This window comes from Neolamprologus multifasciatus, chromosome 22, assembly GCF_963576455.1.
Source record: "Neolamprologus multifasciatus chromosome 22, fNeoMul1.2, whole genome shotgun sequence".
Classification (NCBI taxonomy): Eukaryota; Metazoa; Chordata; class Actinopteri; order Cichliformes; family Cichlidae; genus Neolamprologus; species Neolamprologus multifasciatus.
In genome coordinates, this window is record NC_140459.1 from 24,650,875 (window position 1) to 24,664,620 (window position 13,746).

The following is a 13,746-nucleotide window of genomic DNA, read 5'->3' on the forward strand; positions in this document are numbered from 1 at the left end:
CAAAGTATTCCTCCAGCCTTTTGTTGCCCAAGTGGTGGAAATTAAAGGAGACACTATAATTCTGATTAAGCTGAACTAAATTGCTAATATTAAGTTTACAACTCATCACAGCTTCTGACATTTGTTTCAAAGCTGTCTACTTTTTGGTCTTTCAAAAGTTTCAGGTTGCCCAGGTGGAAGCATTTTTATTGCTTATATTTTCTCCACAACAGTCCGAAATACATTCAGCAGACCATAAATAGTCTGCCGAATCCTTAAGCCGGGGGTCAGGAGGTGTAATGGGTCATGACATGAGAGGCCTACTGGGGTAAGAAAGACTTACGTTAGACTAGAAGTTCTGCAACACAGATTTTAAATTCTTTCCTAGACATAACCATATTTTTTGCTTTTTTTTCCTTATTGGAAAGCTCCACATCTTTAGGCTGAGGACATTTATTCAAATGACACCGTACAAGACGTTTAAAGCTGACATAACCAAATTTCACACTTCAGATGTCAGGAGAATCATCCAGGCCTGGAGCGTGCAGGAGACAGGAAACATGAGCCCATTTGCTCTCTCTGAGATTACTGGACTATTACTGCATGGGGGCAATTGGACATCAAATTGGGCACGACCTTTGTACTCAGGAGCTGGCTGATTTAAGAGTATTTTGTGTTGAGTTAAGACACCAGATTGTTTGATTCTCACATAAACCTCCTCTGAATAATGGCTACAAATGTTCAGAGTCAAAATAGCAACATAGATACAAGTCAGGTTTTTATTCAGATTTGTTGTCAATATTAACCATAAAAATTTGTGCTGTCAATAGATTAAAAAAATTAACTACTATCGCACAATTTTCTGTAATTAATCGAAATTACTTGATCAATAGCCTAGCTGCGATTACATTTTTTCAACTTTATATTTAAGCTTGTAACTGACATTTATGCAATATAATGAAGTAAATGCAGAAACAACACAGAGGATGTATGCTTAAATTCAAAGAGAATTTCAATAGTTTTCTTCAGTCTTTTAGCACAGGTTCTCTCATGTGAAATACAACTTTTTAGAAAGTTTAAGTATTCACTAATATATAATATATATTAGTGCTCTCAAGCAATTAAAATGTTTAATCAGATTCATTACAGGGGTACTGTGGATTAATTTTGATTAATCACGATTAAATATCATTCATTTTTATTCTACATTAATCGCATTTCATTTTGCATGAGCAAACAGACTCGAGAAAAAAGGGAAAATATACGCACTTAACATGAATGTTCAAGATGTTCAATAAACATGTTAACAAAAAACTCATCCTCTCTCTCTGTCACTTCATGTCCTTGAAACAAGGAACCAAATGTATGTAAAGCTCGTGTTCTCGACTACATTAACAGGTCTGCAGTTTGGTGCAATCCACTTGGTAACTGTGTCAGTATATTTCCGAGGTAGACTAATGATGAGCCCCCGAAGCTCCGTGATTGGTTTGTCGCAAGCCGGGTGACACGTTAGCCAAAGTGCTAGCAGCATCTCCGACTAACGTGTGCTTCGCGTTAATGTGATATTTTAAGCTGGAAGTGTTCGGTAAAAAGAAAATTCCTTCTTGCACAATGTGCATAATACTTTATGTCGGTCGACTGTTCCGTCTTGTTAGTCTGTTAATACTCAAATTTCCCATCAAGGGGGCCAGTGTGCAATTATCATCTACCATATTGAGCTGCCCATCACTACCAGATCAACTGCCCATTTGCGCATGTGCGAAGGTAACTCTACTTGGACAAACTGCCCGAAATGCGTTGACGGAAACATTTCAGGGATTTTGAGCCATTCTGCACTCCAGATGCGTTAATTGCGTTAATTTTTATTTAGTTTTTTAAAATACGTTAATCGTGATGATGGCGTAATCTGTGATAACGTGTTAATATTTGGCAGCACAAATAAAAATACAAACAAATTTACGTATCCACCCGTTAAGTCCAATAATATTTGAGTGCTTGAAATACTACTGATGCTGTTAACTTCAACAGTAGCATAAAGGGAAAACCCAGAATTCCTGAAATACTGGTTCATAATGTAGTCATCACAGGTCTTAAAGTTTTCATTAGGAATATGATGTATTCACTCTTTTTACCTCAATTAAACAATAATGATATTTTTACATTACATGTATTACATGTACATATGTACATGAATGCACAACAATGTCCTGGAATTGTTAAGTCATGCAAAATACGCTGGGATAAACTTCTTCCTTGACACGTTCCAACATAGATGACATGCACAAGAGGAACAAACTGCCAATCATTGTTGGAGGAACAAACTATTACATTGAGTCTCTGCTGTGGAAAGTCCTGTTGGACACCGGCGTAAGTGTCATAGATGCTCAACTTGAATACACCACTCTCTGTCCTTTCTGTCTTTTGTACTGTTAATCTCTTAAATGTATAAATGTCTTATTATCTTTACCCATTTTACTTTTGATAACAACATTAAGCCAGAGTGCTTAAGCTTTCGCAGCTTGAAGATAATGTAATATTTCACTTTAGTTTCATTTCTTCATGCTGCATAGTCATTTACTGTTAATAAAACTGCCAAGGGTGCTTTTTCTCATCTTAATCTCTGTTTTCATTGCACATTACTTCTGACTCTAGGCACCGCTCTAAACGGACCTTGTAATGTGTTAAAGATTTGGAAGCAGGAGCTTAATGGCAGTGTTCGAGGGCAGCTTTTGCAAATACAACTTGTCTCGCAGCAGGAGAACGAGGAGCCGGGGGACGGAGGGGATGGGTCTCCGAACAGGAAGCTCGAGCTCGAGAAACTGGGAGGAGCTGAGTTGCATAAACGACTGGCCGAGGTGGACCCCGATATGGCTGCCATGTTGCACCCAAATGACAAGCGCAAGATAGCCAGGTGATACAGCTGGTGAAGGGCAATCTGTCAGTTTTAGTGATGTGGATGTTGTGTTGGGGCATGTGTTGTGCTCCTTGATGTGTAGCATGCACTCTGGCCTCAGGTTAAGTTACCCAGTTCTTTAATATGAGCTGGTAAGGATGATCTTTTCCTCTTAACCTGAGCACACAGCCACAAGTTTGGTTTCGATTTAAATCTCAACAGGTCGAGAGTTTTGGTGTGTTTGTTTTTAAAGCTCACTTTGAAAGTATCCTGGTGAGAAAAGGATTGAGAGATTGTTTGTTCTTCATAATTATTTGTATTTTTTCTTGTTTTATGTCTTCATTTTTCTGAAGGATATGCCCCTGGTGCAGCAATAATGAACATTCTCACCACTTTTAAATTGTACTCTTCATTTGACCAGATTGTTATGTAATTTCAGTTTACCCTCCCAGGCCTTATGAACAAGGAGTTCAATAAAACTTAATAGTACATGTGGATTTCAAGTGTTTGATTTGAACTTAAAACTTACACAGGAGTCTGCAAATCCACAAAGAGACGGGGATTCCACATAGCCGCTTGCTGGAGGAGCAGAGGGGGCAGGAAGGCGGTGATGGTCTTGGGGGCCCGCTAAGGTACAAAGACCCCTGCATCTTCTGGCTGCATGCTGACATGGAGGGTAAGGAGGGAAATTTGTAGATGTGCTCTTTGTGTGGGGGAATAAAACAAGCTTTGGAATGTGTCTTTATTTTCATGCTACATTTGTCGTATCTACTTCTTTCTCTCCTTCAGCTCTAGACAAGCGGCTGGATGCTCGTGTAGACGATATGTTGTCTGCAGGAGTGATACAGGAGCTTAGAGACTTCCACATCCGATACAATCGACAGAAAATCCAGGACAACAAGTAAGGAAATAAGAAGGTGAGGTGTCCGCCCACCTGAATGAACGCAACCAACCAGATCCTGTTCATCCTGATGGTTTTTTAGGTTATTTGTTTTTTTTTCTCATGTCAAAGAAATATGCTGTTCTAGATAAAGCCCACAGTGTTTAGACTTCTGTTCATGTGGGACTAATATTACTCTAGAATGTCCAGTAATTATTAATAATAAGAGATAAGCCTATTTATATCTGATGCTACCAGGGGAGTCTAGTATTTTCTGCTAATTACTTTAGTGCCTCAAGAATTTTAATTCCATGCTGAAGATAACTCTATGATTGTATTCTTGGATTGTACTAGAACAATTTTTATGATTAACAGCTCAAAATAATCCTTTTTTTTATACAAGCTTTGGATTGGTTCCTTTCTCACTTGCCCCCTTTCCCCTTTTGTGATTGGCTACCTCTCACAAACAGAAGGTTATAGATTGGTGGGACTTTTGTTCCCACAGCTAGTGCTACAGATGTCCATAATCCTGAGATGACTATATTAATGATATGTGCTCTCATTGACATCATAATTCAATAACCATCTTCAATAAGTTAAACTCAACTGGCCCTATACAAAAATATTTTTTCTTGAAATTAGGTTAAAACAACATTCTCTGTGCCGAATTAACCCTGAATAAATTAAGGCATGCTGAAGATATTTTCCATCTGATACACAAAAATTAATGTGGATTAGAGTGTAGAATTCTCGAGCGATCTGTTAATATTAGTACAGGTTAGCTAGGTTTCAGTGTAAGCTCATTTGATGCTAACTTTAGCTGAGGCTTGTTAAGAGGTAGAAAACAAAATATGTTACCATATTTGGAAAAGATGGTAAAATGGTAGAGTATGGGAGTCAACACTACAAGGGGTTGCTAGTTTACAGTATACTGTAAATTAAAAGTTAGCTTACAGCTAGCACTGTTAGATCAATTGGGATGTTAATTTTGGCTAGGAGGGGGAAAAAGGAAATTAAATTTTGAAACTGAAAATTAAGAGTTGTCATTTTTTTAAGCCTTTCATAGTTTTCACCATTTTGTTTAGTACAGCTTGTGCATCATTAGCTAACACTAGTATTAGCTAGGTAGCTCATGGCTAGCTCTGGGCTAGCCCCAGGCTATAAGTCGTAGCTGATAGAAAATTAGCATACTAGTTGGCCAAGTTATAAAACCATCAGATTTTAAGGACAGCAGTTTTTGACATTTGGCATGACATTTTTTCTTTGGAGTTGTGCTTCTGTTTTGTTTTTTTGTTTTGTTTTTTGGGGGGGATTGCCTTGCAGTGTTCTCAGGTAAAAGCACTAACCTTGCTTAATTGACAAGACGGATTCTTCAGGGTTTATTTTTATGTTCAGCAACACTTTCTTTGGCTGCAACTATTCCCCACTATCTCTACCAGGACATTTTTAGATTTAGCTCCAGCAGCTACCTACTCACCATATGCTGCAATGCACAAGATAACCTGCATTTTATTTATTGTATTCAGTTTCCATATGGTATTCAGATTTTTTATATATTGTTTCCAAGTAGGCAGGTAAAAAACGATTCATAGTATTCTGAGATTTAACATTCGTTGTCTTTATTTTGTATCTACATCACTACATTACATTTTTGTTAACTTTGTCTTTCCATGTCCTGTGTGTGACATGAAATGTGAAGACCAAAAAGAAAGAGAGATGTGAACACTGCTGTGTGTCTCTGTTGGCAGTCGATATTGATAGTGTATGATGGGGTGTGGCTGCAGGGAGTTGATGCACTGGTGGAACGTTGCCCAGGAACCTTCCGGTTCCCCTCCCTTTCGTTTATTTCATCACCCTATCTCACCTCCCTCGTCCTCCTCCCTGTCCCTCCATCTCTGCCACTATTGCCCTCTGAGCAATCTGATCATCCATGCACTTTACCCACCCCCCCACCTCTCTCTCTCTCTCTCTCTCTCTCTCTCTCTCTCTCTCTCTCTCTCTCTCTCTCTCTCTCTCTCTCTCTCTCTCTGTCTGTCTTTCTCTGCTTTGCCCTCATGTCTCCATCCCCAGCTGGCTGCTGTGGCCAGACATCAAGGTCAGATCTCCACCCCCTTCCCTGCCTCCCTCTCTTCCTCTGTCTTTCTTTTCCTCCCTCCATTGACTCTACATTTCCTGTGCTCAGACGCTATTCTCAAATTTCTGTCTCTCCTCGTCTAGCCAGATTTATTTTTGTTATTTCCTCTTGTTGTTTCTCTTACAAGCCTAGAAATTAGGGACCTGAAATAATCCTTTTTATTCTAATATTTGCTGTGCAGTGTATTTGAGGAAGAGAATTAGATAAAAGCAATTGTGTTTGTGTGTGTGTGCGTGTGTATAGATATCTTATTTGCATTTCAATGTAGAAACCTCACTTGCAGATAACAAGTAAAAGGACACAAAGTGCAAAATGTTATTATTCAGTTATTAGTTCTGATGTCTTATCTGACCTAATGTGGTACAAATATGGGAGGATACTCAGTTAAGCACTTCTTACATCTTCAGACATCAGCTAGTGAAGGTGAAAATTTCCGTAACAGGTAGTCGCCAAAGTGGGATTCGCTTTCGCTATTTGGATTTGCTAGAATCTAAGCCCAGACTGCACATATGGAGCATTTCTAAGCAATAATCAGACATTTGTTTCATACTTGGTAACTCCGTCATCACTTCGTATCAAGAATTTGTCCTGCAGTGAAGCATAAAGCTCCACTAGTGATATTGTTTGCACCTCTTGATTATGTATTGAAGCTGGAGGGATGTCTCAGGGAATGTTTTCTATTTTCTATAGGATTTCTGATTATCACAAAAACAAGGTCCTAAAAGTTTGACACGTCACTGTTTTGTTCAGACAGGCACAAATTCATCCCCTCACACATTAGTAGCACTTGGCGATGGTGGGAATGAAGAACGCCCTTTTAACAGGAATCGGGCTCACAGAGGAACAATTTTTAGTGCTGACTGCAGTCACAAGAAGTAAGATTGTAGCGTTTGTTTACAAACAAGCAGCCTGAAGACAACAACCTGTGGAAGGCGGCCTATTTTGTACTGCTATACAAAAGCTAAAATATTTCCGGTCAGTTCCAGGCTGCCTTGTCTAAAAAATGGAAAACTGGAAAATAATCAGATGAGAATGTATTTTACAGATATTGTCACAGCAGTTTTTCTGCTACTGCTAGCACCTGGAAAAGCCTGATTTAGCCTTGAACTGGCTGCAGTGCTCAAATTGGGGTGGTGTGCTCTGACATTTACCAAAATGCTCCGTCTGGCAAGTTCACCAGAGGGTTTCTGCCCCAGCCTTGTGTCAGCCCTGGTCACCATACTGGATTTTTAGTAGCCGTGGGTCCCTCCGTCTGCTCGTGTCATTCTGTCACTTTTTCTCTTGAAGGGCTCCACATCTGTTCGCTAAGAGTTTAGGAAGCGACAGAGAGATGGAGGAGGAAAGGATGAAATGAGTCACCAGCAAGTGTATAAATGTCAAGTTGAAGGCCGAAAGCTTTTATGTTGATGGATAATGTTTCCTCCTCTCCTCTCCTCTCAGTCAAGACTATCAACATGGGATTTTCCAGTCGATCGGTTTTAAGGAGTTTCACGACTACCTGACGGCTCCGGAGAGCAGCACCCAGCAGGAGAAAGACTCTCTACGAGACAAAGGTTAGAGAAACACCTGATCAAAGTCACTCAGATGGAGTTGGATGCACTGGCTGGTGGACTGCTGATCAACCACAACAATCAGGTTTTGTTTTTTGTTTGTTTGTTTTGTCCTCCCTTCATTTTGTGCTTCATCTAACGACCAGCTTGTTTTTCACTCCCTCAGGTATAGAAGCTTTGAAGATTGCTACAAGGCGTTACGCCCGCAAACAGAATAAATGGGTCCGCAACCGCTTCCTCAGACGTGAGTACCATTCACCCATGCAGTGAGTGTGTGCGTCGGGTGTGGGGGGTGTATTGGTGCTGCAGACAGATCCTTAGCAATCAGCACTCTGTAACAAGATGAGATTCGTTCAGAGACACAATAAGCCTCTCAGCCCACCGTACTGTGTTCCTGGGTACAGAGATGGCATGTGTGCGCGCCACCTTTTTAAAGCTTTTGTTTCAGTTATTGTTATTGCCCCTTCCAGGCAAACAGACATGTTTGCGACCTGTTTTAAAGTCTTTTGGCTCCTCATCATACAGTTTTTGAACGTTTAGTAAGCTGAAAATTTATGCGACACAGCAGAGAAACCTCAGTGAACGTTAATTAATTCCACCTCAGTTGCCGTTGTTGCCTGATTGGGATATTCGACTGATATGCTGGTATATTTATAACAATTTTAATGCAAAAAGGCAAAATTAATGTTAATGTTCATCACAGTCTTCCCTCCCCAAGTAGTTGTTTTGTGGTTTCTTTCAAACAGGTGTAGAAAGGCTGACACCACTCTGACATCTTTCACAAATAAATCACATGTAAGCATAACTAATCAACCCGTTGTGTTCTGTTTTAAAAAACAAAAGCCTCGATGGAAACCGTAAACTGTGGTTTCAGTTTCCTTATTTGATGAACATCTAAATCAAAGTTTTATTTTTGCAAAATGATTTTACGGTTTGAAAACATCCCGTGTAGCTCAGCAGGGAAAACCACAGCATTCATTTAATCACAAAGTTAGATTTGATTTTATGCAGCATGTGCGCACTACTGTGACGTAGTGATTGGATAATGTTTCAAGATCCATCCCCAGCGCACACCTGCAGCTAAGACCTGTGAAAGCTTCAACCCCCCGTGCTTCCAAATGCATAGAAATGAACTTCAGTGTTTGGTTACCTGCCAGAGCAGCTGCCACTGCAGGACGGATGAGACTGCCCACCGCAGCCAAAATCAACCTGAGATTGGAAAGTGGTGATTTACCACCGTGAGTCAGTTTAAAGTGTAGAGAGTGCGTAAGAGCAGAGTGTGTAGTGCGTCTCTCTTCCCTTGAAAAGGAAACCTGGTCCCACCGGCAGCATGCCCTGCAGTAACCCTGCCTCCTAATCCTGTTAGGCCCAAGTGGCTTAAGGCCACGCCAGGCCCTAAACCTCAATACCCCTCTTTCTGACCGCCTGCCTACCCGCTGCACACGCCATATGGACTACATCACATGTGTGCACGCGTCTGTCTGTGTTGCAGCTATAATCATAGAAACATGCAGTAATCTGTCTAAGATTGTCTACTTGTGTTCACGTGTGTGCTTTTAAGTGTGTCCTGCCTTTAGACAATCCATATAACACTGCCCCCCTCTTACACACACACACACACACACACACACACACACACACACACACACACACACACACACACACACACACAGAAGACCCTGCTTAGACTGTGCTCTGTCTGCTGCATCAGGCCTGAAAATGCAGGTGGCAGCAGATGAGATTAGCTCTCCTCAAAGACCTCAACCTCCCATCCAATGAAGTCTCAGAGGAAATACTTCATGCGGCGTTTTGTTAAATTTAGAACTTTGTTGGGTTTTTTTTTTTTTTAAATTTATGGACCATGATCGTTTTTATTCACTGGATTAGAGAAATATAAACCAGAGCAAGAACAGCGTCAATGAGGCAAACATCTCTTTGAGTCAGACCAAGAGTAGCTATAAAAAGTAGTCCCTTGGAAATATGTGCAGCAGTAGTCTACTGTAGCATTTACTGAGGACTGCATTTTTGCTTGCTTTATTTATTTATTCTTTTTGTTTCAAAGAGTTGAGTGTACAAGTTACAGCAGATAACAAGAACTTTCTAAAGTTTTTCAAGTATAAAGATATTGGTCTCAATTTAAGGGTGACTAGACAAACAGATATACTAAGAAAGTATCTTTGTTGTGAAGATAAACCATCCCTGGCGTCGTGTTTCTTCTGGTAATAGCCAGACACACAAATTTACCAGGAAGTCCATTTGAAGAAACACATCAGCATGCCCTGATGAAGGATTTTTGCTGCGAATACCAAAACACTGCACAGTTAAGTTATCACAGGAAGAATTTGAAGGACAGCTTTTTTGACAGGCACCAGATAAATGGCTTGAAGAAGGCCTTCGTGTTACTAGATAAGAATGTACAAGCTCATATTTAATTACCCAATGCACCAGCCTTGTAGGGTGGCTTTGCTGCAAAAGCTGAGTCATGAGGGACTGTGTTGCCGGATGACCTTGTCTGTTTGTGTGGTTCTGGAAACATGTTGTTCTTGCTGTTGATTCCATTGACGTTGTTTTTGTCGGTGTCTGTGCAGAGATGGCGGGTAAAGTGTTTCATTGTTACAGATCAGGACAGAATTATTAGCTTTAATAACATTTCTTATTAAACCCAGACCTATTTAAACAGAGCAAGACATTTTTAGAATAACTTTTCCAATCCCAGCCCAATCTTTCATGAAGACCAGATTTTATGGTCTTCTGGCATGGACCTTGGTCATCAGTGCAACCCAGATTCTTAATGGGATTCACGTAAGGGCTTTGTGCAGGTCAGTCTGTTTGCTGTGGTCTTCTAGAAGTAGTTCTTCACCAGGAGCGTGAAGTGTCGGAAGACAAAGTGATGATGCAGATCCAATTTTGTTCCTGACTGCTTGAGGTTTTCTTTCAGAATCTTCATATATCCCTCTTTCTTCATGATTCCTTCCACTTTGGTGAGTTTTACAGTTCCACACGCACTGAAGCGTCCCCACTGCATAATACTTCCACCACCGTGTTTCACTAAGGGGGACGGTGTTCTTTGGGTTGATTGCCTTCTTTCTCTAAACATAAGCAGCGTCTAGTTCTAGTTTCGTCTCATCTGACCAAAGGATGTGCAATACTCCAGTATTGCATAATCTTTCTTCAGGCTGCCTTAGCTATTTCAGTCTGGCTTGAAGGTGTCTCTTCTGAGAAGGGAAGTTTTTCTTCTTCTGTAGCCTCACAGTCCATTCCTGTGCTGGCTTCTAGTCCCAGCTAGATTAAGTCATTCACTTGTGTTTAGCATTGGTTCTGGAGTCTTTAGGCATACCTCTCACTAGTTTCCTTTCCAGATTCTTTGAAATCTTTCACTTCCTGCCTCTCCTAGGCTTGTTCTGTCCTGTGTGGCTCACTTTGAATTTCTTGATGATACTTTGACTCCTGTTCCTGACACATGGAAACACTGTAATAATGTTTTGTATATGTCCTACTCATCACTTCTTCTTTTTCTAAAGTCCAAAAATGCCAAAAAAAAGTCTATTTTTGGCACGATGCTTTCCCAAGTGACAGTTCAAAGACATGCTGAAGTTTTTAGACTGTTTAAATTGTAAAATAACTCTTAGTTTAAACTTGATTTTACACACTTTGAGCATTACAAAGGTAACGCGCATCAGCTTTTGTCTACAGCTGGAGTTTTTGTATCATTGGGATCCAGTCAATTCTCAGTGTCAGTAACTAGCAGAATACTGTTGGCTGTAGGGCAGCGGGGCATTTATTGTAAAATCTGACCCAGTTCCTTTGAAAATAAATCAATCTACAGGCTGTTGGAGCCAACCAAGAGAGTTGGGGAAGGTCTGAGTTAGTCACATCTGCTCAGATAGTTAAAAACACACATATTAGATTAATTAAAGATTTTCCCAAGGACAGCCCTGTAATGCTACCCCTGGTTGGGGGATGCCCCTAACCAAAGTTTTGCTCTCATCCACCTTTCTGTTCTGCATCATCTCCGTTGACCTCTCTGTCTTGCTCTGACTGCTGACCTCCTTTTCTCTTTCGCCCGAGTCCCACACATGCCCGCACAGATGCCGGCAGGCCTCAGCTGAGCAAGCTAATCTCTTGAAGCGTTACAGAGCTGCTGGGAATGTGCCCCGACCACACAAACGCGGGCAACAGGGTCGCCGGGGTCCACGCAGACCAACCCAGGCATGCAGAAACTAGTGGGTCAAAGGGAAAGACAAATTGAAAACGACAGAGCCTCAGTCAGGCTAACAATGAAGTAGATTAAAGAAGCTAGAACATAATCTGAATGCTGACTTTATATGTAGGCTGAATCACATGCCTCGAAGGCACAAGTTTAACCCAGTTTTACGGTTCACGTTTAGTAGCAAATGTCAGAGCGAGAGTTGGTGGGCGTTCAGTGCTTTAAATACTTCTCAGCAGGATACGTGGTTGTTGATGGACTCAGCTCTGGTTGCTGTGAGGATTTAAGCACCAGGTCAGCCAGCTTAGAAGAAATCAAGCTTAATTTGACTTGCCTTCATTTGGGGCTGTGTGTGAGTGTACACCTATAGTGTGTGCGTGGCGAGGGGGGTGGACTTAATTAGTTGATTTAATTACCCTTAAACTACATAGTGATCTGAGGTTATATTCATTTTATCAGGTGCTGAATCTAATGCAGATGAGGCAGCTCCCTCTGTTTAGTAAAACTCCCACAAGGCAGGCATACAAGTGCAAACAGCACCTGTAACCAGGTTACGCAGGTGTAGTTTGACCAAGGCCTCGTGAGCGTTAAGTAACAGGAGGATAGGTGTCTTTCAGTCCCAGGAGTAAATGAGTGAAGGATGGATGGAGGGCGACTGAGAGGAATGGCACATGGATGGCTGGGTTGGTTAAAGAAGGGAGAGTAATTTGATCCAGCTGAGGCAACAGGTGTGGGGTGAGTTTACACCCTTGTCCACTAGCAAGTGTGAAACCTTCATGAACTCTTTCTCTCTCTCTCACATACACATGCGCACACACACACACACAAATAAATAAATGCAATCTCATACCAGGGATAAAAACAAGACGGTGTTGTTGTTGCCAAAGAGACCTCTCTGTGACCTCCGCTCAGCAGACAGTCAAGATATGTTTAGGCGGAAACGTCAAACGCTGACGAGAAATCTAAAATCTTATTTTGCTGAGGTGAGGTGGGGAAGAGATGGTGTAATAAGAAAAAGACTCGTCTCTACTCCTCAGAACAAATATAACTGGCTTGTCATAGAGTATTCAACCGCTACGCCGCAGTGGCTCATACAAATGCCACAGGGTACATGTGAATCAGGAGAGACAGTCATTCATTACAAAACACATCTGCCATTGTGAAAAACACAGAGTGACTTATAGTTGTGTCTGTAAGTATTTGGACATTGACAGGTTTTTGGTTTTTTTTTGTAATTTTGCCTCCTTTATGGGGTTTAATGGTTTATGAATTCCGTCCATTTTTATTCACAGTCCCATTTTCTGAGCCTCAAAACTATCTGGGTAGTTCACTGTCTATGTCAGGGGTGTCCAGCTCCAGGCCTCAAGGGTTAGTGTCCTGCAGGTTTTAGATGTGTCCTTGATCCAACACAGCTGGTTTAAATGGCTAAATGACCTCCTCAACATGTCCTGAAGTTCTCCAGAGGCCTGGTAATGAACTGATCATTTGATTCAGGTGTGCTGACCCAGGGTGAGATCTAAAACCTGCAGGTAACCAGCCGTTGAGGCTTGGACTTCCCCACTCCTGGTCTATGAACTGTGAGAGCAGTAATGCTGACCCAAAATAGTTTGCCCATTTAAAAAAAAAAAAAAAAGTAGGTGAAGGATGCTAAAGTCCTCCGTATAAACAATTGGTGCCACTTGTTGTTTTTTTCCAGTCACGAGAAGTTGATCTCTTGTTTATGCAAAGTCCAGGAACTGCTAGCCTGCACGCTTAGCTTATCTTCACACTTCACGGCTAATTAAAGCAAAGCGACTTCCGCTTCACTTTTCGGTTAATGCGGCAGCTTCTCTCGCACACTTTAATTTCTGTGGAGTGTGAGGCTGCTGTTTGCTGTTGAGCGATGTGTCAAAGAACTTTTAGGGAGATCTAACTGCATTTACAGATTTGCTTGCCACACGTCTCCTCTCTTCTCTTTGAAACGCACTACTGTACTTTGCACTTTGACTCGGAGGTGTGTCGGTGTTGGTGAACGGCCTGAATGAGTCGGTGTAGTTTGATGATCAGTTTCAGCTTTGTGAATCTACATGGCGTTTTCATCCTGCTGCAGGCTTTAATTCTTAT

At 41.3% G+C, this 13,746-nt stretch overlaps 1 protein-coding gene and 1 long non-coding RNA gene across 2 annotated transcripts in view; one reads left to right on the forward strand and one right to left on the reverse strand.

Annotated features, from left to right (window-relative positions):
• trit1 (tRNA isopentenyltransferase 1) overlaps positions 1–13,746 on the forward strand; it is a 48,719-nt gene that overhangs the window by 22,157 nt on the left and 12,816 nt on the right. Inside the window, exons 3-8 of the mRNA XM_085148424.1 lie at positions 2,248–2,346; positions 2,733–2,890; positions 3,406–3,548; positions 3,662–3,773; positions 7,327–7,439; positions 7,603–7,680. Coding sequence (XP_085004550.1) covers positions 2,248–2,346; positions 2,733–2,890; positions 3,406–3,548; positions 3,662–3,773; positions 7,327–7,439; positions 7,603–7,680 — 703 coding nt within the window. The remainder of the gene's footprint in view (positions 1–2,247; positions 2,347–2,732; positions 2,891–3,405; positions 3,549–3,661; positions 3,774–7,326; positions 7,440–7,602; positions 7,681–13,746) is intronic.
• Positions 9,237–10,460, reverse strand: LOC146493557 (uncharacterized). Its single transcript, XR_014871909.1, has 2 exons — positions 9,873–10,460; positions 9,237–9,732 (listed from the first exon to the last, which is right to left on the reverse strand). It is a non-coding gene; the product is annotated as an uncharacterized LOC146493557 (long non-coding RNA).